This window comes from Ambystoma mexicanum, chromosome 11 (genome assembly GCF_040938575.1).
Source record: "Ambystoma mexicanum isolate Mex_15411 chromosome 11, UKY_AmexF1_1, whole genome shotgun sequence".
Lineage (NCBI taxonomy): Eukaryota > Metazoa > Chordata > Amphibia > Caudata > Ambystomatidae > Ambystoma > Ambystoma mexicanum.
Window position 1 is genome coordinate 1,015,621,900 of NC_090934.1, and position 27,049 is coordinate 1,015,648,948.

Sequence of the window (27,049 nt, forward strand, 5' to 3'; positions counted from 1 at the left end):
GCTCTTCTGTCTTCTTGCGTTTCTGGGTTGCTGCAGCAAACCTAATGGCAAAATAATAAACGTGCCGACAGTATGTATATGTCACTTTCCTCTGACTCATAGGGCTGTAGGCATGTGTTCTTCATGTAGATTGGATGTGTGAGTGTCCCGACTGTGCGGATTGCACATGTGCTTCCTGTCTAACGTAGCTGAGTCGTCATGATGTCTCTAACGACCTGCGGCATGACTTCTTGGTGTTTTTAGTTGATTCTGTCCATGTAATCGTCTCCAGCTCTGTCTTGCCTCTCCTCGTCCACTCTAGGTAGGGTTTCAATTACTGCTGGGTTTTATGGTCAGCTTGCAAAGTACCTTTTGTGGTATTTATCCATGGTGGGAGCCGTGGGGATTGGTACAAGCTCATAGGATCGACGGCCATGTTGTCGTTGGTGTTTCTTTCGGTTGGGGGGGGGGTCTCTCGGGACGGAAGGCATTCTCGGATTTTCCCTTTTCAGACTCTCATATAAATCTGTTTTGAAATTGGAACTGGAAAATAGAGCCATTAAGTGCCAGCCTACCTCTCTAAATTTCCAAGTCTCAAATATTCTTGAGACTGAGATTAAACATCCTGCCAATAAGAGAAGTGCTTATCAATAGAAGACAATGCCTTATTACACGGACGGCGGTAAGGGTTAACGGGCACCGTTAATGGCAACGGTGACCGTTAACCCTTACCGCCGTACTACGAGGTCCCTTTGCGGGTTGGAGGATTTAACGCCTGCTTCTTGCAGGCGTTAAAATCCAACCCGCTAAGGGACCTCGGAGCTAATTACGGCACCGCAAAATTGCGGTGCCGTAATTAGCGCCTTCCCCATTTCCATAGAGCCCTATGGGGCAGAAATGGGAATGGGGAAGGGCAATGGCGGAAAGGGGATTTACCGCCCCTCCAACCTTGGAATGGGGCGGTAAATCCCCTTTCTGCCAAGGCGGTGCCGGTATTTTACCGCCATGAGCCATGGCGCTAATAGCGCCATGGCTCACCGCCTACCGTGTAATGAGGCCCAAATAATGGGCCCAATGTGTAGGTATTGTAAGGTGAAATATGTAATTGAATCATCAATGCATTTGTTGGTAGAATGTACAGCTCTGATGCCACTGCGAAGGATATATTTGTCTGATTTTGGAACGCAGTTTAAAACATTTACAACGGATGAATGGTAGGATATGCTTTTAATTGGGGAAAATCCATTGATGATGTTTGCGGCTCTGAAATTCATGGAGGACACCCTAATGTTGTAAATAATAAGAGGAGATTATATATATATATATATATATATATATATATATATATATATATATATATATATATATATTATATATATATATATATAATTTAAGACGTTATGGGTTTTTAACCAAGCTTATCAGATGAGGAAAAAGGATGGGAAAAAATGTACTGAAATGGATGGATGGCATTTTCCTTTTATGAAAGGTCTGTTATAAACCATCCATAAATAAAAAGAAAGATAAAAAAGAACGGAAAAAAAAACCAAATCTTATAGACACACTACAGATCAGATAACAGAGCAGAGGAGCCCTGCAAAGTGGAAGGGATAGCTAGCGCCTCTGGTCTGAAAACATCAACACAGCAGTGCAGGTGGAAGTAACTTTTACTCCCTACTTTTGGTTAAGCAAATATGAGCTTTTTAAGACATAAAACAAACAGTAATAGCACTTATCTGGAGCAATGTCTTCAGGGATTGCCAAGCGGAAGGCACAGGTTGACTGTCACAACTCCATTCTCAGTCTTGGTAAAGTGTTGCAGATGCATCAGACAGGTGCCAAAACGTACAGATTTCCAAAATGTGGCTGTGGAAGATTCGAGAGCAGCTTCCCCACTAGCACCACTTTTTTTTATGTTCTACCCAAGTAACACATGCAATCCAATTAGACCTGAAACAGACTGTGATTCAAATTACCAGATCTTTATTACTAGTCCTTCTTTAATTTAAATTTGCACTTGTTCAATCTGAAAGATTATATTTTAAACAAAACTGATGGTAGCAAAGAAAATTTAATGTCATACAAATACTTATGGGTTGTATACATTGAATAGAAGGACCCTCAATCACTGTTTTCAAGAAGCATCTTTAGGATGCGTATTTCATCCTCAATCAATGGTCTAAAGTATTTTTGAGTATTTTGACTTTGCATCTCTTTGCCCACACAGAGGAAATTCTTCATAAGTGCAAGCAGAGAGAAGGCTTTTTGTGTAGCACCCTCATCTGTATCCGTACGTAAGTAGGAACTAAGATCAGGAATATATTTATCCAAATACTGCATTAACTGTGAAAGCTGCTGAACATCATCCGGGGGTCCAGTGTCTTCCTCTTCTGATGAGCTGGCTCCTTCGGCTTCTGGTTGTACAATGTGTACACGGGCTGGTGGTGGTCCTGTAGGTGGACTATCTGATGACCCAGAGCGAGTGCCCCGTGATGCAGAAGAACGGGCACTGCTTGATGATCTAGGAGGCCCACGATCTGAAGATCCAGAATGCTTCTGAGCTGCCTTCATGCTAGTAATCTCCTTATCCATTAACTGCTGTGCTTTTTCTTCCATTTGAATCCTTTTGTCTAAAAACCTTTCAGTATCTTTGATGGATTCTTGGTATGGTGGTAGTTTTGGAAAAGATGCAGGTGAACGATCTACTTCTTTACTAATTTTTTCAATGTTTTCTAAAACATCATTGTCATTTGAGGTGTCTTTTCCTTTTAGACGCTGCTGTGCTTTCTTCATTGTGACAATATCTTTATCCAATATGTGCTGAGCATTTTCTTCCATTTGAATACTCTTATCTAAGGAACTGTCAGAATCTTTCATAGCACCCTGGAATCTGCCTGATGTTGTATACACATAACTTGGTGGGTTTACTACTTCACTGCTGCCTTTTTTAATGCTCTGCATCATGTCCATGTCACTTGTGCTGAGTTTGGTTGATCCTTCCCCATTGTTCCTGATACTATTCAGCAGCTCGGATACATCATCATCAAGTTCTTTTGCAAGGGTAAGATCATTTGGTCTTTTGTATGTATTTGCAGGAGCGGGTCCCATGCGTGCTACCTGAGTGCTAGTGATTGGCCCTGCATATGGCTTCCTTGATTCCGGGAGACTTTCTAGCAAACTCATCAAAATGTTCTTAAGGCGTCGCAAAGCATCTTTATCCTTCTTTTGATTCGTCACAGGTACTGACGTAGATCTAGTTCCTGAAAGATATCAGAATAATGAGCAATGGTAAGTTAATGCTTACAATTGTATGAGAAAACAGATTTTACAGTGTCAAAGGACTACATATTGAATTCAGACCATATACAACCAAGCTGAAGTGGAATTTACTACACTTCTGTTCATAGAGATGTGCTTTTTAATGAGGAAAACATGAAATTATCTTCATGGTGATTCAGGCTCTATGATTCCTTGCCCTTCTGTCATCATAACTAAACGGGACAGCCTGAATCTGTAGGTGAGTTGTGAAAGGCTGACTAAAAAAGAAGATACCTCTTTAAGAAAGTGTTAGAATGAGGGGCCTGTATAACACTCCACATTCCAGCCAAGCTCTCTGTCTCCAATCACCACACACAGTTCCTAATGTTTTTCTCGCTTGAAGCAATTGTTGCATGGAGAAGGCACAATTTCACAGTGGCCCTGCTCTTCCTACTTCGCAAATGGTAGGCATAGGCTACAAATGCATAGCCTGCATATGCAGAACAGGCATCAAGCAAACACACTGCTAAGCACATCTTGGCTGAAAGAAGCATCTTTTCTAGAACATCCATTCAAAGAGTCATGGTCGAAAAATGCAAAATGATTAGCCCAAGTGGCAGTGAAGCAGATTCTGAAATGGGGAGGTGACTAAGCCTTGTCTATGGCAGAGAAAGCTGATGCCTCTGTGAAATTTGAATCCCTTGCATGTTATAAACTTTAAAACAGCATGAAACACTGCATCTGGAAATGGTCGCTTTGGCAGCTATATACGTGAAAAAAGCCCATCAAATGTCGCAAATGTATAACACACTGGAATCATTATCTCCTGCATTTGATGAATGTCTGAAATGGCTTTTGGATGGAAAGAGGTTATTTTTGGGAGTACAGCCGTGTCTCTTTGTAAAATGAGTAGCAGCTCTTCAGAGAACAACGCTTATCATTCCTATATTCTCTTTGCAGAGGTGGTAACTACTAGCAAATAGGTTTTCCAGGTTAGAATATCCAGATGCCAGGATGCTATTAGTTCAAATGGTTTGTACTTCAAAGAAGCAAGGCCTATAGTTGTATACTATTTGGTCAGAGGTTCTCTGATAGGAGATGGACACAAGTCTGTCAATCAATGTTTTAAAGTTCCATTAGTTAAAGGGACGTTCTCTTCTTGTATACTTAGATTAGCAAATATTGCATGTGCCAAACACGACACCTGTTGATACCATAAGAGATAAATAACAGCACATTGTTTACTGAGGCACAAGGGGCTTTAAACCTCTTGTCTTCTGACAGAGCCACCCCCACATGTGCTTGTATTGCTTCTTTGTGGAGTCTTGACTAACAGCTGAGAAAATACAAATAAAAAATAATAAATAATGCAAATGTTTTCTTCACAAAACAGAATTTGAGCAAATATCGGCTTCTCATGAACCATGCAGTCACATTGTGCAATGAGGGAGCGTTGAGTATAAATACCTTCTCCTGAGTTAGAAGATCCAATGTTGGCATCAGATTCAAATTAATCTGGGCTCTCTGATGTAAAAATCGGAAAACTAGACTTGAAGAGGCCAAAATGGTGCAATCAGAATCATTGCAGCGCACTGCACTTACTTGAATTTGATCAATGCTCTGCAAACTAGCAGTATGGGAGGAAAAGCATACACTGTCTTGTCTGACCAATCTAAAAACTTCTGCATTTTGGAGCGAATTATGTCAGATTCCCTTCTGTTAAGCCTGAGTTTTGCAACCTTTGGCTCTCAAGATGATTTGGACTACAACTACCACCATACCAGCCAGCCAGTATAGCCAATGATGAGGGATCATGGAAGTCATAGTCAAAAAACATCTGGAGAACCAGAGGTTGCAGACCTTGCACCCAGGGTACTGGGGCATAAGGCATTTTGCTGTATTGAAAAGAAATCCAATTCTGGATGGCCTCTTTTGTGGAAAAACATCACTATTGTTTGAATTCCCAATAAAGAAGAACGTGTGTTGTTCTCTGTAACCAACTGTATCACTTTTCCATGAATGGAATGAAGAGACAACTTTAGAGCAAGGAAAATTGCTTCAAGTGCTAGAATATTGCTCTTTCCCCCACGTATTCCAGAGTCTGCAGGGTTTGCATTTGAAGGCAATGACCTCCACAAATGTACTCTGATGAGTGCGTTATTGATAACTGTGGCTTTGGAGGATGACTGGGAAAATCTGCCATTTGATTTTTTGATGGTGCCCACCAGGGCAGCGCTTCCCGATCTAGTTTCATCCAAGCGACTTTTGGTATGGAACTACCAAGTTATAAAAAAGCTAGAATAAATAAATACATTGAATATGAATATGTTTTGATTGGGGATACGATAGTTGGTTCCAGTTGAGAGCCCAATGCCACTGCAGAGGTCTAATTTTCAGCACTGCTAGTGCAACAAGTACGTTACAAGAGAGAATCAGCCCCAGCATTTTCTGGAACCGCCACAGTTTATATCATGTACTTTTAAAAATCTTCAATGGTCTAATTTAGGTTTAGGAGTCTGTCCTTCGGCGAAAGTTCTTCGTCTTTGCTCACCGTAGTGTCAAAACATTACTAAGAGGAACTGTATCAGTTGTGAAGAAACACAAGAATTTGGATAATTAATTGAAAAGCTCACTTCGAACACAGTGTCATAGGTCTGCTGGACACTTAGGCACACTTTAATGGGGAAGGAGCCATAATTGTACAGTCGTACCAATATGGGTTCAGATGTAATTTCTGAAGTCACAAGTGTGTTGCTATCATAGACAAAAGGTTTGTGAACTGTCTGGGTGCTAAATTTCATTGGGCCGAAGGATATTGTTAATGATAGTCTCCTAAAGTGAATCTGAAGGATTGCCTTTGTTCTCTGAGGGTGGGAATATGGAAATATGCATGGTGAAATCTATTCATGCCTACCAGTCTCTTTTGAAGGGTTGGAGGAATTTGAGATGGTGTTAGTACATGAAACGCACATGCAGAAATTGGTTTAGCTTGTAAAGATCCAACATTGGTCTGATGATGAGGTTTGAAATTTCCCACAGAAGCTCTCAGGGATGATTTTGGTAATTTGGAAGTGTTATAGGATGACGATTTTCAGGGCCCAAAAATCTTGTAATCTTCTGTAATTTGTTAGGAGCGGTAATAGGTCCAGCTGTTGACTCAGGGAATGGCTGCCCACCTCTCCGTCTTGCCGAACTTCCGCTTTGGTGCGGTTGCAAAGCACAGGTGCCTTCTGCAGTAGAGCGGTGGGCAGCACAAGCCTGTGGGACCTTGCGTCTCTTCCCCGACTCCAACTGAGCCAGAAATAAGCTTGAAGCACTAGTAGAAACAACTTGACACATATGTTATTGCAATTGGTGGTAAGAATTTTGACCCAGAATGCAATCAGGTACTAATACTGAACTGTTTGGGAGTGGAAGGCTGCACGGTATATGTAAATCTTCCTTCCATACCTTTGGGAGAAAACGCTGTGCGGAGATGCCCAAGACGTATTTGAAGCCACAGAGAAGGCACTCCAAGAACAATTCGGCCATGTAAAAATGTAGTTTTGGAGAGACACTTGTTTTTCTCATTACACAGGTCACAGGGGAGCATATCAACAATTATGCAGCAACACTAAGAGGATTTGCTGAGGAATGTGAATTTGGTCTTCTAACCAACAGTCTGATAAGAGAACACATTGTGGGATGCACCAATAATAAAAGGTTACAAGAAACACTACTTCTTATAAAAGACTTGATATTGTATCAGGCCATAACCATGGCCCGTATGGCAGCACAGTCAGTCGAGTGCACCAGCATCCTGGCGAGCAATGATAAAACACAAGTCAACCAGTTAGCCAACAAAACCCAATATGCAAGATATTCCTTGAAAACTGAATGGCCACAGAACGAGAAAAGTAGAAGTGTGGAAAGGATGACACCCAAGACCAAAAGAGTGATTTTTATTTGCGTGTGCCAACACAGACCACATTGCCTCATACCCGAACTGCCCTGTCAGAGGAGCTACGTGTCTCAAATGTAACAAAAGGGGACATTTGGCCAGAGCCTGCCAGTCTAACAGCGGGACAATACGATATATAGATGAAAATACTAACACATTAGAAAGCAAATTGTGTGAGCTTGCCATAGCATCAGTTGATGAGAGTCGTGAGGCTCCACTGTGTGAATTGTATGTGAATTAGAAGAATTTACAATGATAGCTGATTCAGGGGCTAAATGCACTATGATGAGTGTGGATTTATACCAAAATTGGGGTGGAACCTTGAAAGTCTTATGAATGCTGATATTCATTCCAAAGCATATGGTGGGTTTCCATAGAAACCGTGGGCTAGAGTGTAGTAGATATAGAATTAAAAGGAAGAAAAACACAAGGGAAGCTATATGTTACGAGGAGAGGAGCGCCTCTCCTAAACTGGCAGCACCAAAAAGAGCTTGAAATTTGCCTGAACCCAAATGCTCCTGAATCTGTAATACAAATTGTGGGTAATTTAACAGACAGATTTGCAGCAGTGTTCAGTCAAAAGATAGGGTGCTTTAAAAATGTCCAGCACAGAATAATTTTAAAAAGGGATTCAAGTGTTAGCAGTGACATTTAAAGTGTTTTGAGCAGTGAAGATTTTAAGTAAAAGACTGGATTATAAGGAGTTTTGATTTTCACAAGATATAATTTGGAGCTTGATGAAGTGGTGTTCAGTAGTTAAACTGGCATTAGAGAAATTTAGGGAATAGTGCATATAGTATGCTTCAAGTGAGTGCATGCAGTGTGTGTTGTGTGGAGGAATGATGCAAAATGCAGTGTTAGTGCTAGTGGGAGAAAACATGCACAGTATTTTGAAATGATTTTTACACAGAATATTTCTTAAATGATGTTTTTTTTCTTAAATGATGACTAGGAGTAAGGTGGTCACTACGGTGAGTAACCTGGTAATACTCCTACGTCCCGTCCCCTTTCCTCCATACTTATGGGAGATTCCCAAGCACTCCTGACAGGAACTACGGGTGGATGGAAAACCCCTTACTGAAAAAGGTTCTTCAGCACAGCCTAGCCAAACTGAGCGTCAGATCTGGAGCTCAGGTCTAGACAATGTTTACAAAACGCCGATGGGGAGGCCTACGTAGCCGCTTTTGCGATGGTCTCCCAGGGGACATATTTCTGAAAGGCAACTGCAGCTGCCTTGCCCCGCACCAGGCGTGCATGAATTCCTTTAGGAGGCTGCAGACCTTGGACAGTGTAAGACTCTTTAATACAGGCAGCGATCCATCTGGAGATAGTCGCCTTAGAGGCCTGTCTACCTTGTGGATTAGCAAAGGTCACCAATAGTTGAGAAGAGCTCCTAAATTCAGATGTTCCATCCAGATAGAACTTAAGAGCCCTTCTAACATCCAAACAATGCAGAACCATTTCCGCTTCTGAAGCTGGGTTTGGAAAGAAGACCGGCAGGGAGATTCACTGATTCAGATGGAAATCAGAGACCACCTTTGGCAGGAAAGAAGGATTTGTACGTAGGACCACCTTATCCTTGTGGAAAACCAAGAAGGGATGCTCCACCGACAGAGCTTGGAGCTCACTCACACGAAAGGTGCTTAAGGTCCACCGTGGCCATTGGTTTGAACGGTTTATGGCACAACGCCGTAAGGACCACATTCAGATCCCAGTTGGGTGCAGCTTGCGAACCGGAGGGTAAAGACACGTCAAACCCGCGAAGTGTCTCCTAATCACTGAATTTGACAGTGAATAAGAGCACTGGTCCGTGGATAGGTAGGCGGCTACCACCAAAAGATAAGTTCTGCATGTCAGAACATGAATGCCCGATTCTGCTAGGTGAGACACGAAGGACAGCACTGTGTCAATCGTAGACACCGTGGGATCCAGCTGTTTGTCTAATCACCAATGACACAACCTAAGCCATTTGCTTCTATACTGAGACGTTGTCGAGGGCTTCCTGACTGCCTGGATAATGCACATGTTGTCAGCAGACAGATTGAGATGGTCTAAAGACCTGAACTCAGGCACCATGCCACGAAGCTGAACGATTGTGGGGAGGAGTGCCACAGCTGTCGAACCCTTTGGTGAAGCAGATCGGGACTCACCGGTAGTCTGATCGGTGCACACACCGACAGGTGTTGAAGTTTTGAATACCAGAACCTGGCCGGCCACCACGGGGCTATGAGCAGAAGAGAACAGTTCACCGTGTTCCTCAGCTTGCAAATCATCCGATGAATCAAAGGCAGAGGCGGGAAAGCATAGGCCCTCATGTTGTGCCAAGGAATCTCGAGAGCGTCCCCAAGAGAGGAGGCTCCCAGACCATTTCTGGAGGCATACAGAGGAAGTTTCTTGTTTGCCGATGTTGCGAAGAGGTCTACTTCCGGAGTGCCCCAACACAGGAATATCCACGAGAGGATCTCCGCCTTCAATTCCCACTGGTAGCTGATCATTGTCTGCCGACTGAGGGCATCTGCCGTGATGTTCAGCAGGCCCGGGATATGTACTGCTACCAGCCAGACACCATGACGAACCGCCCACTCCCAAATCTGGATGGTCAGATCCACAAGAGGAGGAGACTTGGTGCCCCCCTGCTTGTTGATGTAATACATTGACACCACATTGTCCATGCGGATACGGACCACTTTGTTAGCAATGACCGGCCTGAATGCCTTGAGCGCTAGGAAAATCGCCAGAAGCTCCAGATGATTAATGTGAAGGAGCTTGTCTTGGGGCAACCAAAGGTCTGAGACCTGAAGAAGATCCAATGTCGCACCCCACCCCAGAAGGGAGGCGTCCGTCGTGACCGTCACCATCGGGGTGGGGTCTTGAAACCCCGCACCCACCGACAGTTTGCTGAGAGACGACCAACACACCAGATCCGCTTTCATGGAAGCCGAAATCAATATCATCTTGGAGTCCGGATCCACAGCCTGACGCCAAGAACTCTGAAGAGCCATTTGCGTCCGCCTCATCTTGAGTCGAGCAAGAGGAAGAGCCAATACGCACGATGCCATGAGGCCCAGGAGCCTCTGGAACCACCAGGCCGACATGCTCGCTGACTGCGCAAACATCTGACATTTGGCCAACAGATCTGCCATTATGTCCCCGGTCAGGTAAACTCTGCATGCAATCGTGTTCCAGCGAAAAACCCAGGAAAATCAAGTCCTGAGAGACTGTCATGGAAGATTTCCGCCAGTTCACTGACAGCCCAAGGTGGAACAGGAGCTGAACGAGAGACTGAAGATTGCACGCGGCTTTCAGTGGACAAGGGCTGCGTAACAGCCATTCGTCCAAATACGGATACCCTGCAGATGAAGATAAGCTGCAATCACCGACATCATCTTCGTAAAGACACGCAGTGCCAAGCTGAGTCCAAAAGGAAGCACTCGGAACTGGAAATGCTCCTCTCCCACAGAGAAACGCAGTTATCTCCGGTGTGGATTCCAGCTCAGAATATGCATATACGCATCCTGAAGGTCCACCACGCTGAGCCAATCGCCCTTCTGTAAGGAGGACTTTATCTGACCAGGCGTGATCATCTTGAATTTCTCTTGGGGTAGGAAAAGATTGAACTGGGAAAGGTCTAGAGTGGTGCGCAGGCCAGCCTGGTTGGATTTGGGCACCGTAAACAGCCGGGAGTAGAAGCCATCCCCTAGTTCCCCTAGGGGAACGGTTCCACTGCTCTGAGATCCAGTAACTTCTGAATCTCAGCTCTGAGGGAGGGCGACCCCGACTGCAGGAAAGGAGGATTGATGGGTGGGGTAGGGGAAAGGGGTAAGCGGAAGCCCGCCCGAGCGACTGACAAGACCCACCGGTCCTCGGTGATAGTCTGCCACGCCTCCCAATGAGACACAACGCGTCTTCCCACCAGGGTCCCGTGCGAGCGCAGAGAACCCTCATTTGGCTGGTTTTTCGGTGGCGGCACGACCTGAACCTGAGGAGGAGGCTGAGGAGCGGGAGAAAAACCGACTCTGTTGCTGCCTCTGGCGGGAATTTCCCAAAGGGGTATCGACTCTGCGGGATTTTCAATCTAGAAAACCCCTGAAACCAGAGGAGGGCCGGGGTTGTGACAACGGTCTCTGTGTCCTAAAAGGTGGTTTTACCAGGACAGACAAGGACTTGGCGGTCTGGGTGCTATCCTTCGTTTTGGTCAGCTCCACATTCGTTGAGGAATGAAAAAGCTTCTTGCCGTCAAACGGCAGGTCTAAAACCTTGTCCTGCACCTCCTTAGAGAACTTGGTGGCGTGCAGCCAAGCCTGGCGAGAGGTATCCACTCCAAGCATAAGGCCCCGGGCCGAAGTGTCGACATGATGAGCCGCAGCCTCCAGCAGATCCTGAGCCAGGACCCTGGCATCCGACAATCCCGCCTTGAAGTCCTCAAGCTTTTCAGCGGGCATGAACTCCTCAAACTCCGACAGACCTTTCCACATTTTCATATTCGCACCCGCTAACACTAGTTCTGCATTGGCTTGACGCAATTGCAGGGCCGAGTTAGCAAAAATCTTCCTCCCAAGGGAGTCAAGAAGCTTATTCTCTTTGCGCAGGACCTGTGTAGCTGTCGTAGAAGAGGATGCCGCAGGTCTGGAGTGCAAAGTGGCCGCAGCCACCACTGTGGAGGAGGGGGGCGAACATGACGCTAAGGCCACCTCTTCCGAAGAATGAAGCCTGTAGCGCGTGTCAATTTTCTTATTGACGAACAGTCCAGAGTGTGGTCTCTCCCAGACTCTACGGACCTCGGCCAAAACGTCCTTCTGCAAGAACAAGCCGGTACACTCCGAAGGAGACAAGGTGAACGCCCCTGAAAGCACGCCCTCCTGCGGAGCGGGTGCCTCGGGTACTGGAACATCCAACAGACACATTATGTCCAGCACCCGGTCGTGAAAGGCTCTGATAGAGCGGGGCTGGTCTTCGCTGTCCTGATCGCCCTGACAACGGAGGCAAGGGTGGAAGAGTAGGGGGAGGCCCCGCAGGCCAAGGCGGCGTCGGTGGAACCACCGGAGACGCACGTGGAACCGACAGCGCAGGAGGGCATATCTCCCTAAACAAACCTCTAAAGTACTCCTTCATGGGGTCGGAACGCATATGTTTTTGAAACTTGCCGAAAAAGGCATCCTCCGCCGACGATTTCGGGTGGCCGGACTAATTCCAGGCACGCAGGGGGGAGGGTTGCCAAGAAGGCCCATCCCCAGAGGTGTCCACATAAATCAAGGGCGCCGATGCCGCAGGCAGCGAGACATTGTGCGGAAGGGGCATCCGGGCATTCCAGTCATAAACTGGACGAAACGGATGGGCACAAGGAAAGCGATGTTCACCTACAGAAGCAACCCCTACACCTAAGGCCGATGGCATAGTTGTAAGGGATGTATCCAAAATGGCTGCAGTGGTCTTGGCGGGAAGGGCCGCCATTTTATTAGCACCTGAGAACTGCGACACCTGTGGAAATGAGGCACGGGTCCCCACAGGTGGGTCAAGGGTCTTCATTTTAGCCTTAATACAAAGAACCTTGGCCGAGCTGGTACTGTGTGGCCTAGGATGTTTTTGTGACATGCTAATAGCCAAACTAGCCTTTCACAGAAAGGACCTCAGTACTGCCGGTAAAGGAGGAATTACGGTTTGAAACCTCACTCCTTGCCCCCTCAACAGTTCTGGAGTCACTGCAAAAGCGGGAACGATGAGGAACACCTTTCACCAATAAGGCCTTAACAGGTCTCTCAGAACTGTTGGTCACCTTAGCCTCTAAATGAGGGACCTCGGACCAGAGTCCGGTAGAAACCTCTTCACGCCGGGCCTTGAACTTCCGTTCAGTATCAACAACCCCAACTGAGGCCTCGGGGCGCACATCGGTACATTTGAGGGAAGCTCCAATCAAGGAGGCCTTGGAGTTAGCTGCGGTACCCCACGAATCAGTAGAACTGGGTCCACAAACAGCCCCCACAGGAGGGGCCTCGGATTGTCAACCGGCCCTTTACGGAGACCCTCAGAGAAAACTCTGGTACACTTTTTAGGCCCAGACGACACCTCAGGGCAAGCCCCGATAACAGAGCCCTTGACGCTTCTCCCAGACCCGGCACCTCAGGGCAAGACCCGATAACAGAGCCCTTGACGCTCCTCCCAGACCGGGAAGACCGGGAAAGGAGTCCCCCGGCTGGGGTGCCCTAAAAAGTAAGGAATTTACCGGGCGTTTCCTCTTCTCGTCGATGAAGGATTGGAAATGCGTAGGGGGAGTGCGCTGAAAAAACCCCTGCCACCGCTCTAACAGACGTTGAAGCGCCCGGACCGAAAGGGAATCACAATAAAAACACGAGTTCCACCGGTGGTCAGGACCCAAACAAAGAGGATGGGGATCCGCCCTAGCGAAGCGTCGCTGACAGGAAGAACAATTTGGGATGTCTAGCTGAAACGGCATAGACGGACTATCACGCGATCGCATGCGAGAGCCAGAGAGGAAAACATTGGAAGAAAAAACCTTCCACAGATGCAAGTGCGTCCAGTTTGGAACGAGCGGAGAAAAGGACTGATGGGCGATGCGTGGGACGGAGCTAAGATGGGCGGGGCTACGATAGATACATTACATGGGACACTAGGGCAAAGTGTCTGCTGAGATTTTCTAGAGACTGATAAAATGTGGTTGACGTTATGTTTGGGGAAGGGCCCGTGCAATAGGTAGGGTGTGTGGCAGTAAACAGAATGGGTGCCCACATCTGTCTCCAATGCAGTTGGTGAGTATAATGTTGATTTAAGAGCAATGTTTGTGGCTCTTAGTTTTAAGGTCTGTGTTGCCAGATTGTGCCTTTTGAGTGGTAGGGAAGTAGTTTCCTTTGAAACATCTTATTTTGAGATTTAGCTGAGCAGTTTTGGGGCACACAGATTGATATGCCAGTGTTGTCGAGTGTTTGAGTTCAAATTTGTTAGGTGACATGTGGTCATGTTGTGACCGGGTGAAGCTTCAAACACTGGCAAGTGATTTAGCGGAATATGTTTTGTTTTATTTAGCAATGTTAAAATATAACATTTTTAGCGAGCACATCATTCTTTTCATCTTTTTGTGCTTGTGTGCAGTCTTTTCACAGTTTAAGTCTGTGTATACCCTACGCACCATGTCTTTTGTGGTTGCATTACTATTTTTTGTGCTTTTGTCTTGTGAGTCACTTTTCTATACTTTTCATTACTTTTGTGTGTTAGAGAGAGGTGGTGTTAGTGGCTATCAGTTTTGGTGCTTATTGGTCCTGTCCATAGGGGTTAGTTATCTTGAAACCTCCATGTGAACCTCCATGTGTTTGCGATGAGTACTTTGTGTAGAAACATTAAGGATTTTTGGATGATAGAGTGGTTGCTCGCACTGCAGTCTGGGATACTCTGTACTGTGGGTGAGGTTCTGCCTAGATGTGGCAGGTCTAGGGTTTGTGTGTGGCAGGCCCTTATGGAAGGAGCAAGGTTCTGTATTGGTGGTTGAGAGTGTTAGTGAAGTCTATTTGCTCACAGAGAGCAGTCTGTGCTTGGGGGTGGCAGCCCTGAGGTCCTGGGGGGCAGATCAGGACAGAAGGAATTTTTTGTTCCTCTGTATATTAGTTATCCTTTTAGTACATGTGGAGAGTTTTTTGTTTTGTTCTTTTGAAGAAGGACATGTGTAGTGGCCTAGCACCTGGCAGGATGGGGGGGGGAGGGAGGCTGGAACCTAGGGTTCACTGAGGTTCTAAGGCATGACAGTTGGGGGGAGAGAGAGCCAGAGGAAGTAGAAGCATGTTACCTGTTCTCCTTACTTACCTTCCTACCTGAAACTGTAACTGTTAGGCAGAAACCTGTGCAGTTCCATTAGGGACCACTGGAAAAGATTTAAGACTACAGGTGTTGGCAGTAAACCCACTTGGTAGCAGTCTGTACCACCCAGCTTTACCTGGTAGCTGTGGCTGAGCAGTCAGACTTCTCTATGCAAAGTATACTCAATAGGCACTCAGATACAATAATACAAGCAAACACTGACCAGAGCTTTGGTATCAAAGTATATAATTATTTATTTAAAAACACACAGTTGAAACACTCCAGCACTCTTATTGTAAAATATTCTAAACACAGTTACTATTATGATATATACACCCCTTTTTCCCTATTAGGAAATCACAGTAAAACACCACTTATTTTCATACAGAGGTGAGCGCTTAACTAGATTGCACTCTAATAAGTTTGTGAAAAAGGGAGGGAAAAAGACAGAATAAGCAGAGGTACACCACTCTACGATTCCAGAACACTGTTAGCAAGGCAGAGAGCAAAAAGTCACTGGTGAGCCAAAGTCCAAAGGCTGGGCCCACTCTTAGAGAGAGCAGAGAACAAATGCGCCCAAGATCAGTTACACTAGGCTTAGAAAGTCTTGCAGAGGGTTCAGCAAAGCGTTTAGAGAGGCTTAGAAAAGTTTACTCAAGGTGTCCCAGGCTAACCCAGGTTCGAAAGCCGGGGGCTAAATCTACCTCGTACAGTCGGTAGCAAGGGAAGCCAGGCGGGACACGGTACCTTAAGTGGCAGTTGTTCCTGGTAGTGGGTGCAAGTTGCGTCGTCGTCCAGGGGAAGAGAAGATCTCGACTTGGAGGAAAGATGAAGGTTGTTGCACTACCAGGGCAGAAACCAGCCGCAGAGTTTTCCGGTTAAAAGTTGGTACCTTGGTTTCGCGGTCGTGGTAAAACGTGGTATCCCGGTTGCCGGGGTGCTTGGCACGGGCAAGGCGGCCACGAGATACGTCGGGAAAGCGAAAAGACGGTGAAACTGGTTATCCCCACCAGTCAAAGGAAGAAGACTCTCCGGCGGGAGATCTCCTCTGTCGTTGGGAAAAGTGGTGAGGCAGTCCAGCAGGGCTCCACCGGTGGTGGTGTCGTGGCAGGTCGGCTCAGCTTCTCCCTCGTCGGATTCTTAGGTCCTGTGGCGACTTCTGAAGTTCCAGTCCCCAAAGCCCTGCTTTTATGCAGAAAACCCCCATTCACTCAGCCTAGCTGTCACTCAAACATGCTAAGTGGTGAGCCGGCAGGCTCACCACTTGGGCCAATCAGGACGCAGTGCAACGTGAGTTGCCTAGTCAACTCAGTCCAGGGTGCTTAAATTCTCCTCCACCCCTCCTAAGTACCCCAGACAGAGTGGCACCACTTTGGAGGGCTTCTGTGGAGAAGCCCGCCAAAAAGTGGAACAAAGGGTTCAACTTGGGTTGGAGTCACAGAAGAGAACACAAACGCCATTTTAGAATCAAGTTTTGGCAAAAAATACCAACCGGAGAATTAATATTAATTAAATAAACCGGCGGTATGTTCGAGGCTACCATAAATAATTAAATAACAATAGTAGCCTAAAACAATGGGAAATCCCATAGGGAAATATTCGCGGTTGAATATAAAAAGTAGTATCCACTGCCACCAGCCAAAACTCGATCAGGGGGGACGGAGACGTGCCCCCTCGACTAACAGACCCCGGGGCAATTGAATTGCCCCAGCCAGTACGTCCACAATATGATGGTTTGTACTGGTTCTGTTCAGAATTTAAGACTAGTAAAGTCAATGGTGACTTTACATGCCCTGGGAGACAGTAGTCAGTCCCAGGGTATGGAGTCTATACTGGGGGGTCACTATGACACCCCTGTGTCACTGCACTGAGGGTGCTGTGTAACACACATCACAAAAAACACATGAAGCCCTATGGAGTAAAAGACCCCATAGCCCATTAAACACATCTAGATTCAAAGAAACACACTCAAATCATGCCCAAGAGTGAGGGTAAAAGAGTCTCTCTCTTGGCAGGAGAAAAAAATAAACCCCAAAAATCCAGCAAAGCTGCTGGGGGACTCACTAGGTTAGGAAATTCAGCCTAAACAGAGAATTCTCCCTAACACTCGCCCCCCCCCCCCCAGACTAAGGGACAGGAGGATTTAATCCACTCCTGGATGAACCTCATACCTCTAGTCGATGACATACATCCTAGAGAGTCCATCAGCATTTTGATGGTGACACCCTGACCTATGTTCTATGGCCCAATCAAAGGTTTTCCTTTGTAAACTATATGACCTACAAACCCTTTGAGGAACATCAGTCTTTTTAAAGTTATAGGGGATCTGGTTGACCAGTCCCTCAGAAGTTGGTACAACTTCTGAACCTGTGTTAGGCTTTTTCAAGGGGTCCTTATAAAGGATTCCCTTAGATCTAAAGGGGCCTCCAAGGTTCCTCACCACCTCTCTTGTGGGAGCAGGTTGGGTCTTAGGCCTCTTGGTTGGAGGGGTTGGGGTTAGGCAATGTACCTGCTTCCCCTTCCTCTCTTAGATCTAACCTTACCTACTTTAGGAGTTTCCCCCCTAATATTAGGATTTGGGTTGGAGTCTTCAGTAGAAGGTCCAGCAGTCTGAAGGCTTTTGTCCTTAGACTTTTCTTTCCTGGTTTTCCACCAGCATTGAGAATTACCAGTTCTCTTAGGCCTAGGTAGGGACCCACTAGGTCTATCCACCTCTTCCTCAAAAGCAGGGGGGGTCACAGACTCTGAAACTGGGGGAACAATGATGGAGCTTGGTTGGGGCTCCCATTTCCCTAATGTGCTAGCCTGAAATGTGCCTGGGTTCGAGGTCAACTTACTAACACCAGGGCTTGTAGTGGGGGTCTCGGTAGAGGTTCCCATAGGCTTAGAGTGGTCCCTTAAGGTGGCCTCTCTAGCCAATTTGGTTAGGTTCTGGTTCTCCATACTGGAGGCCTGGGGGTATGTGACACTACTCCTAGAGTTCTCAGGTCATTCCCCAACAGGACTTTCCCAGGCACCTCAGTCTGAACACTGACAGGGATCCTCACTGTCATGTTGTTACACTGAATGAGGGCTGGTAGAATAGGAACCATCTGGGCAGGGCCTCCAGACATCTTAGTGGGACCTTTGGGTACTCTTGCCACATCCTCAGGTTTAAAGAAGCTTTCATCCACTACTGTTCTGCTGGCCCCAGTGTCTCTCCTGGCAGAAGTATCCTGGCCATTGACAAGAACACTGTCCACATAATACACCTTAGAGTTAACAGGTAGGGAGTTATACACAACCCTATTCTGGGGCCTAACCAGACCCATAGGCTCTAAGTTTACAGTTGCTTGAAGACCCAAGGGTTCTTCAGCAAAGAGTTCAAAGTGGGCACTAGCCATCTGTACTTCATCCTCAGGAGTGAAGGCTAAGGAGACTGTGCTGATCCCTGCAGGTTTACCCTTGCATCTGGGATCCCCTTTGATATGGTCAGTAGCCTTACAGATATAGCATTGTCCAAATGCTCTCTGAAAGGGTGGCTTGTTCTGACCTCCTTCTGGTTGTTGACCAGAAGGTACACTAGCCTGATTCGGTTTACCCTGGGGCTTACCCTGGTTATTTTGTTGTTTGTGGCCCTCTTTGGTATGGGAGGTATTAGAATTCTCTGGATTCACTTTAGGTGGCTGCTTTCCCTCATCCTTTTTCTGAGTGACCCCTGAATCCTTGTGAGTGGCCCTGTTGGCAACCCACAAGTCAGCAGCCTTAGCTAGTTTTCTGGAATCTAATTCCTTTGAATCAGCCAAGTGCTGTCTGAGCTCAGGAGAGCAGGCATCATAAATTGACTCCAACATAAAAAGATTCTTCATACCTTCATAAGTGTTTACCTTGTAACCCTTAATCCATCCCTCTAGATCTTTCAAACATTCACTCACCCAGGTAGCCCAAGGGGTACCATCATTCTTTTTGAGGGTCCTAAACCTCTTAAAATACTGGGAAGGGGTCTTCCCAAATCTAGCTATTAGAGCTAGTTTCACACATTCATACTCTTTCCTATCCTCCTCCCCCAACTCCATTACCACATCAGCTGCGACAGGTGGAAGCCTAGAGAACAACCAGGTGAGTAAGTCATTTCCTGTGATGTTCTGGAGCCCATGATTATATTCAAACAGAGACAACCAATCCAACACATCCAACTTAGGCTCATACATACCAACCAATTCTTTAGGTATCCGGGGTCTTTTAGGACTGGAACTTCTAGAGGAGCCAGAGAGAGAAGCATTTTCAACAGACAATTTCTTCATTTCTAGCTCATGCTTGAGCTCCATTTCCCTTAGCCTTAGTTCTTGATTCATTTCCTGATGTCTCTGTTCAGCCAGAGTATTCAGTCTCTTGAACTCTAGTTCAAGTTTCATTTTCTCTAATTTGAGATATTGAGGACTTAGTGTGGGACTTGGCAAAGGCCCAGTAGGTACAGCAGGTAGAGCAGACAGAGGCCTAGGGGGGACAGTCACAGCAGCCTCACCCTCCTCTTCTGACTCTTCCTCGAGATTATCAACATTTTGATCAATATCAATTTCTATACTGTTATCTACATTTTCTGGCATGGTAGGTTCCTCAGACCCATCATCCAGACTTTGGTTAGCTAACAACCTTTCTATTAATTCCATTTTCTTGCCTTTAGTCAGGAGGTTCTTATGCTTACATAATACTCTTAAACAATCAGCAGTTTTTGTAGCAAGGGACTCTTGACTATAAGTTTCCATAGTTGACATGTTAGAAAGATTACTTTTTCAGTGCTAAGCTTTGTGGTTAGTTGTACTAAGGTATCCTCAAGCACTCTAAAGTGTATACTCAAAACAAATCCCACCGCTGTACACCAGTGTTAGGCAGAAACCTGTGCAGTTCCCTTAGGGACCACTGAACAGATTTAAGACTACAGGTGTTGGCAGTAAACCCACTTGGTAGCAGTCTGTACCACCCATATTTACCTGGTAGCTGTGGCTGAGCAGTCAGACTTCCCTCAAGAAGAGTTAGGCAGTATGCAAAGTATACTCAATAGGCACTCAGATACAATAATACAAGCAAACACTGACCAGAGCTTTGGTATCAAAGTATATAATTATTTATTTAAAAACACACAGTTGAAACACTCCAGCACTCTTATTGTAAAATATTCTAAACACAGTTACTATTATGATATATGCACCCCTTTTTCCCTATTAGAAAATCACAGTAAAACACCACTTATTTTCATACAGAGGTGAGCACTTAACTAGATTGCACTCTAATAAGTTTGTGAAAAAGGGAGGGAAAAAGACAGAATAAGCAGAGGTACACCACTCTACGATTCCAGAACACTGTTAGCAAGGCAGAGAGCAAAAAGTCACTGGTGAGCCAAAGTCCAAAGGCTGGGCCCACTCTTAGAGAGAGCAGAGCACAAATGCGCCCAAGATCACACAGTGGCCCTCATTACGACCCTGGCGGAAAGTGACTGACCTGACCGCCATAGCGTAAATAGCGTTTCCGCCATGGCACGACGGAGCAAAGTGCGGCCAATTCCGACCCATCGGGCACGAGCACTACGCCATGGCGGAAGTGCAAAGTCCGCGATGGCGGAAATGTCCCCAAAACGCACCTCACCGCCGTCGTACGGCGCCCTAGGTGCAATTCCGCCACCCATTTTAGCGGTCACCGTAATGAGCGGCAACCGGAAAGTACGGTGACCGTAAACATACGGAAACGGAAGTAAAAACATGGGCCCGGAACGGGAAACAGCACGCCGTACACCTATAAAATCAGAATTCCCACACAACCATTAAAAATACTACCCTGAGACACATCCCAACCCGTCATCCACCCCAGTGAAAGCAATAGAAATGGGAAAAGTAGCGAAAAAAGCGTGCGACCGCAAGCGGCAGGTCCACTTCTCCCGTGAGGAACTCACCGTGCTTACAGAGACCCTCCAGGAGAATGCTGCCGTCGTCTTCTCCACGCAAATGACCAGGACGGCACTTGCGAACAAGAAGGCCATATGGGCCCTGGTGGCACAGCGGGTAAGTGCGGTGGGGACCGCACCCCGCAACCCACTGCAATGCAGAAAGCGATGGGACGACCTGCGGATACGCGTACGGAGCATACTATCCGCCAATCGCAACATTGCCACAGCTACCGGGGGAGGATCGGAATCACCCATCAAGTTGACCCCCTGGGAAGAAATCTGTGCCTCCACCATTGGAATGGAGAGTATAGAGGGAGTCGGAGGGATGGAGAAAGGAGTGCAGACATCCGAAGAATCCGGTAGGTGGGCCAACTAATACAATGCCAAATCCACAATGTCCAATCATGTGAAGTACCATGTGTCCACATAGTGCAACAGAAACACATGTCCAGGAGAACGTCCACATACATTGGCCTGACAGCGCACTTTAAAACTCACATTAAATACATAAATAATTAAAAACCCTAAAAACACCCACTACACGTGCAGCAGGCACACCCTAACTGCAGGCTGCAAAACAACTGCATCCTCAATCCACACAAAAATGAAACCAACTCCAAGGCCCCGACCCAAATCACCCTCAGGTACCACCCCAATGCATGTGATACATTGCCATTCCAATTTCCACAGACCCATAAATAACGCTCGCCCTCCTTTACTCCACCACAGGGTCCGATTCAAACGACGAGCTTCAGGACACCCCTACCAGCACACCTGCAAAGAGGGCCAAGACCAACGGCCAAAGACCTTCCACCTCAGCTGTACGCATCAAGACACGGCAGCAGCACAAATCAAGTGGCAGCACACAGGAGGGAACATCAACAGGCACCCCAGCAGCCAGCATGCCCACAACAGCACCACCACAGGTCCCCCCAATGGATGCCACAGAAGGCACTGCCTCTGGTGGCAGCAGCACCATAGGTGACACCCCATTAATGGCAGCATGCTCCGACACAGAAGACGGGGATGTCGAAGTAAGATCCATCCATGACCTGTCTCAATCCCCCTGTTTGTTTCATCCCGTACACCATGAGGATACCACGCAGGGGCACCCACAAGACGACGACTGGCCATCCCCCACAAGCCCTGTGGCAAGGCAACATGAGGTGACCAGCCCCTCTGTGACACCACCGCAAATGGCCATGGCACAGCAGAGGCAACAGTCCCTCGACCAGGTGATCGTGCAACAGCAGCAACTGGCCACGCTCCTCAAGGACCATGCTGATGAATGTGGGGGTACTAAGGCAGCCATAGAAACATCAACTGAGACGCTTAGGGCAGAAATGGAGAGAAGCACCGAGAGCCTGAGAGTACAAATGGAGAGAAGCACCGAGAGCCTGAGGGGGGAACTGCATGCGACGTCCAAAGACGTATGTGCTGAACTTGCCGCTGTGCGCCGTGTGCTCACTGAGCTCTCACAAACCCTTAGGGACATTCATGGACGTGAGCAGGCAGAGACATCATCCGTTGCAAGTTCCGTCCAGGGCAGCCCCCAACGTAGATCTGGGAGGAACCTGCGCTCCACAGGCAGGGGTGCCCCTGATACCCGGAGAGGGGGCTTGCAATAGCGTCTGCCCACTGACAATGAGCATCTGCGGACACTGGTGTTCGGGGGGGAGGTAGGAGGGTGGAGGGGGTGTGTTGGGCTTACTTGGGTGGCGGGTCGATGGGGTGTGTAACATAATTTCACATATGCAATAAACATTTCACAATCATCCAATGAGATGTGTGGACATTGATCTTTGTGTACGAGGCCTTTATAGGCGTACAGTCCATATTGTGCATGTTCCAGACACACACAGTGCCACAAGTCCCGTGTCCATGTATCAGCCACCAGGCGTGAGTGCTAGAAGCATGAATCTATGATATTCTGACGAATGTCACGGCCCTCCTGTGCCTCGCGGACTCCTTGAGGTGCTGCCACATCCCCACCCTCATCATGACCATCTTCAGGTGCTTGCAGTTCTGCGTCAGGGGGCATGGGCACATTTCTACGTACGCACATGTTGTGTAGCATGACACATGCCATGACCATCTTTGCAACCTTCTCATGGCGGTACAGGAGTGCCCCGCCAGACCTGCTGAGGCAGCGGAAACGAGTCTTCAGTAGGCCGAATGCCTGTTCTATGACTACACGGGTACCTGAGTGGCCATGGTTGTAGTCCTCCTCATGCTGGTTCTGTGGGTTCCGGAGTGGTGTAAGGAGCCATCTCTTCAGTGGATACCCGGCATCACCTGTATGTGGACAATAAAGGACGTTTGTGGAATGACATTGCTACGTACGCACCCCCCCCTTCCTGCCAGGTCATTGCCGCATCACATACCCCACATTATCATGCATGAAATGAGACTCACCGAGTAGCCAGGATCTGTTCCCTGCCTGTCGCTCCATGTAGCGTGGTATTGTAGAGTTCCTCAAGACCATAGAATCATGGGTTGATCCAGGAAATCGGGCACAACAATGTGTAATGATCCTGTTGGAGTCAGACACCATTTGTACATTAAGAGAATGAAATTGTTTTCGGTTGCGGTACTGGGCCTCCATGGCATGTGGGACGACCAATTCCACATGGGTGCAGTCGATGGCACCAATGCAACCCGGTATGCCGCCAAGTGCATGGAATCCCACTTTTGTGTTCGTAATTTCCTGCTCCGAGCGTGGTAGAGAGATGTAGTCGTCTGCGTGCTTCAGGAGGGCATCGAGCACTTGCAATAGTGTCCGTGAGAACAGTGGCTGTGAAATGCCATGCAACTGTCCGACTGTGTGCTGGTAGGTGCCTGTGGCCAGGAAGTGGAGTACAGACACCACCTTCAGTAGCGGTGGGATGGCGGTTGGGCTATCTATCATGCTGACAAGGTCAGCCTGTGTCATGTCCACAATGGCGGTTATGGTGTCCCGGTCCAAACGGTAGAGGGTGTGGATCTGCTCAGCAGTGAGGTTGAACGGATGAGCTCGGAGGCGTGGGATTGCGGGCTGCCTGCGTGGTGGTAGTGGCTGTGCTGGTGGGCCTTGCTGGCCCTGCCTTGCCCTCCTCCTCCTCCTGCGTCTCCTCTGTGCGGCCGGTTGTTGTAGTAGTTGGTGTTCGTCTTCTTCTTGAAGTTGGAGTACTTGCAGTGCTATCAGGTCCCCCAGGGCCAACATCGCTAGTCCTGCCGGTAGCATTTTGGAGTGGGTGTGGTTGTGGGAGGGGGTTGGGTGTGCAATTTATGTGTTTTCAGGCTGTATAGCCTCCACCTGTGGTGATTCATTCCACCTGTGCCAGCTGCAATCCCCTTTGGGCGAGCACCGTACCGAGGTTCACCGACGGGCGGGGCGTCCCATTTGTGAGTGAAGCCAGTTGCCATTTACACACACTGCCGCACTACATGGATGAATTTGTGATTTCATGCGGTCACAGATGCCTTTTCGACGTGATGTTGCAAATGAGGAATTCGAAGGACAGCGCTTTCGGTTTTCAGCTAGCGGCGAGGAGACGCCCACAGGTCTGACTGCAAATATAACGTTCTATTGTTTAATGTCCTTGGGACAGGGGCCATGGCGAGTATGCTATGATTGATATGGATAGTATGGGATGCGCAATAGCGTAGTGGACAAAAAGGCAGGACGTTCCCAAATACATGTTACTTCACAACACTAGAATTCCGGGCTGGAGAACAGTGGATTTTGCAGACTGCATTACGCAAAGACTCAATGGAAGTTTCAAATGTGATGTGAGTAAATAATCAGGCGTTTTCATACCGGGATGAGGGAATGATGTATGGATGCATGGACAGATGATTTGATGGAGAGTTTGCCATGTACAGGGCTTTTTGGAATCTATCCACCTCCCCTGCGCTATGTCATGCAGAGCTGCCATAGTGGGACCATCGTCTTTCTGCCCTTGTTGAACCCTCCCTGTCTCGACGCGCCTTCAGGCACTTGTGTCTATGCACGTTACTAATCCCATCTGATGGATTCTGTCTTCACAGACGCATGCACACAAACACTCGTTTGTAATGCTGTTTTCACCTCGATTTTTATGGTTGTGATTCGCAAGTGATTTTTGGGTGGGTATATTCCTTTTGAGTGGGCTAGCATGCATATGGCTGTTGATTTAGTGTGATCATTGAAGTGAGTTATACAATTGTAGTTCTGATGCCCATACTATTCTTTTTCATTTCATTTGGGTGACAGGTATCTCCTCCCCTTTTGCCGCTGCCATCTGTACGCCACTCCTGCAGATGGCTTTTACTCCCGACACCTGCTGCTTCGTGTCAATCAGTGGAGCACCATTACGATCTTATGGGACGATCGCCAATGGGCCACATGCCCTTACGCAGTGCTAGTGGCTAGGAGCAACATATCATCCTTTCTGCTGGACTAGTGCCTACCTGATGGGACGGCCCTGCGGTTCTAGGCGCTTCCGTGTTGCCTTTTTGGACGTGAATGTAGCCCCTGTGTACCATGATGGAACAGGGCGTCACACAAGCAGAAGCTGGTCATTTCTTGCGGATGCAGCCCACAATACTGGAATGTATTTAGGAGTTCATGACCTAATGGCTGTATGGCCCTTGGTGGTTTTGTGGTGCATTAAATGTCTATTCTGTTTTTGTTTGTCTCATTTTTCTGCTCATGTTGCTGTACTTGGACCTTCAAATGCCTGTGCTGCATCAGTGCGGCAATGGTGCCATGGCAGATATGGATGCCCACTCACAAGGCACTTGGAGCCCCTGGATTCATTTGTTTGTTGGCATGCATGGGTGACTTGTTCATTTCACTGGTTGCATAGTGTGACTTCATTGCACCTACGAGGAGTTGTGCAATGTGGCCAGGGAGTGGTGTACAGGCACTCAGTAGGGCCGTTTACGGTTGATTCGCGATGCCGTACTTCTCACCATGGCGGAATGGTACTTTCCGCCATGCTTGATGGCGTTAGGTACATGTCCGCTAGGGTCGGAATTCGCGTACCGTTGCGCCATGGTGGTAATTACGGTTTGGCATGGCGCGCGTGCGCGTACTTGGTGCAGTTAGCGTTGGCGTTCGCTACGGTGTCGCTAATGGCATCGTACTTTACGGTGACGGGTCGTAATCGCACCGAGCGCTATTCGATGGCGGTATTGCATTTCCGCCATCGTTTTTCGATTTCCGCCAGGGTCGTAATGAGGGCCAGTTACACTAGGCTTAGAAAGTCTTGCAGAGGGTTCAGTAAAGCGTTTAGAGAGGCTTAGAAAAGTTTAGCCAAGGTGTCCCAGGCTAACCCAGGTTCGAAAGCCGGGGGCTAAATCTACCCTGTACAGTCGGTAGCAAGGGAAGCCAGGCGGGACACGGTACCTTAAGTGGGAAGGATCCTCCAGCGGTGGCAGTTGTTCCTGGTAGTGGGTGCAAGTTGCGTCGTCGTCCAGGGGAAGAGAAGATCTCGACTTGGAGGAAAGATGAAGGTCGTTGCACTACCAGGGCAGAAACCAGCCGCAGAGTTTTCCGGTTAAAAGGTGGTACCTTGGTTTCGCGGTCGTGGTAAAACGTGGTATCCCGGTTGCCGGGGTGCTTGGCACGGGCAAGGCGGCCACGAGATACGTCGGGAAAGCGAAAAGACGGTGAAACTGGTTATCTCCACCAGTCAAAGGAAGAAGACTCTCCGGCGGGAGATCTCCTCTGTCGTTGGGAAAAGTGGTGAGGCAGTCCAGCAGGGCTCCACCGGTGGTGGTGTCGTGGCAGGTCGGCTAAGCTTCTCCCTCGTCGGATTCTTAGGTCCTGTGGTGACTTCTGAAGTTCCAGTCCCCAAAGCCCTGCTTTTATGCAGAAAACCCCCATTCACTCAGCCTAGCTGTCACTCAAACATGCTAAGTGGTGAGCCGGCCGGCTCACCACTTGGGCCAATCAGGACGGAGTGCGACGTGAGTTGCCTAGGCAACTCAGTCAAGGGTGCCTAAATTCCCCTCCACCCCTCCTAAGTACCCCAGACAGAGTGGCACCACTTTGGAGGGCTTCTGTGGAGAAGCCCGCCAAAAAGTGGAACAAAGGGTTCAACTTGGGTTGGAGTCACAGAAGAGAACACAAACGCCATTTTAGAATCAAGTTTTGGCAAAAAATACCAACCGGAGAATTAATA

At 47.7% G+C, this 27,049-nt stretch overlaps 1 protein-coding gene across 1 annotated transcript in view; it reads right to left on the minus strand.

Moving 5' to 3' along the window:
- Positions 1–1,940: 1,940 nt before the first annotated feature.
- The window catches only part of LOC138504048 (uncharacterized), a 1,098,987-nt gene continuing 1,073,878 nt past the window's right edge, over positions 1,941–27,049 (minus strand). Inside the window, exon 4 of the mRNA XM_069624235.1 lies at positions 1,941–3,239. Coding sequence (XP_069480336.1) covers positions 2,101–3,239 — 1,139 coding nt within the window. The 3' untranslated portion in view covers positions 1,941–2,100. The remainder of the gene's footprint in view (positions 3,240–27,049) is intronic.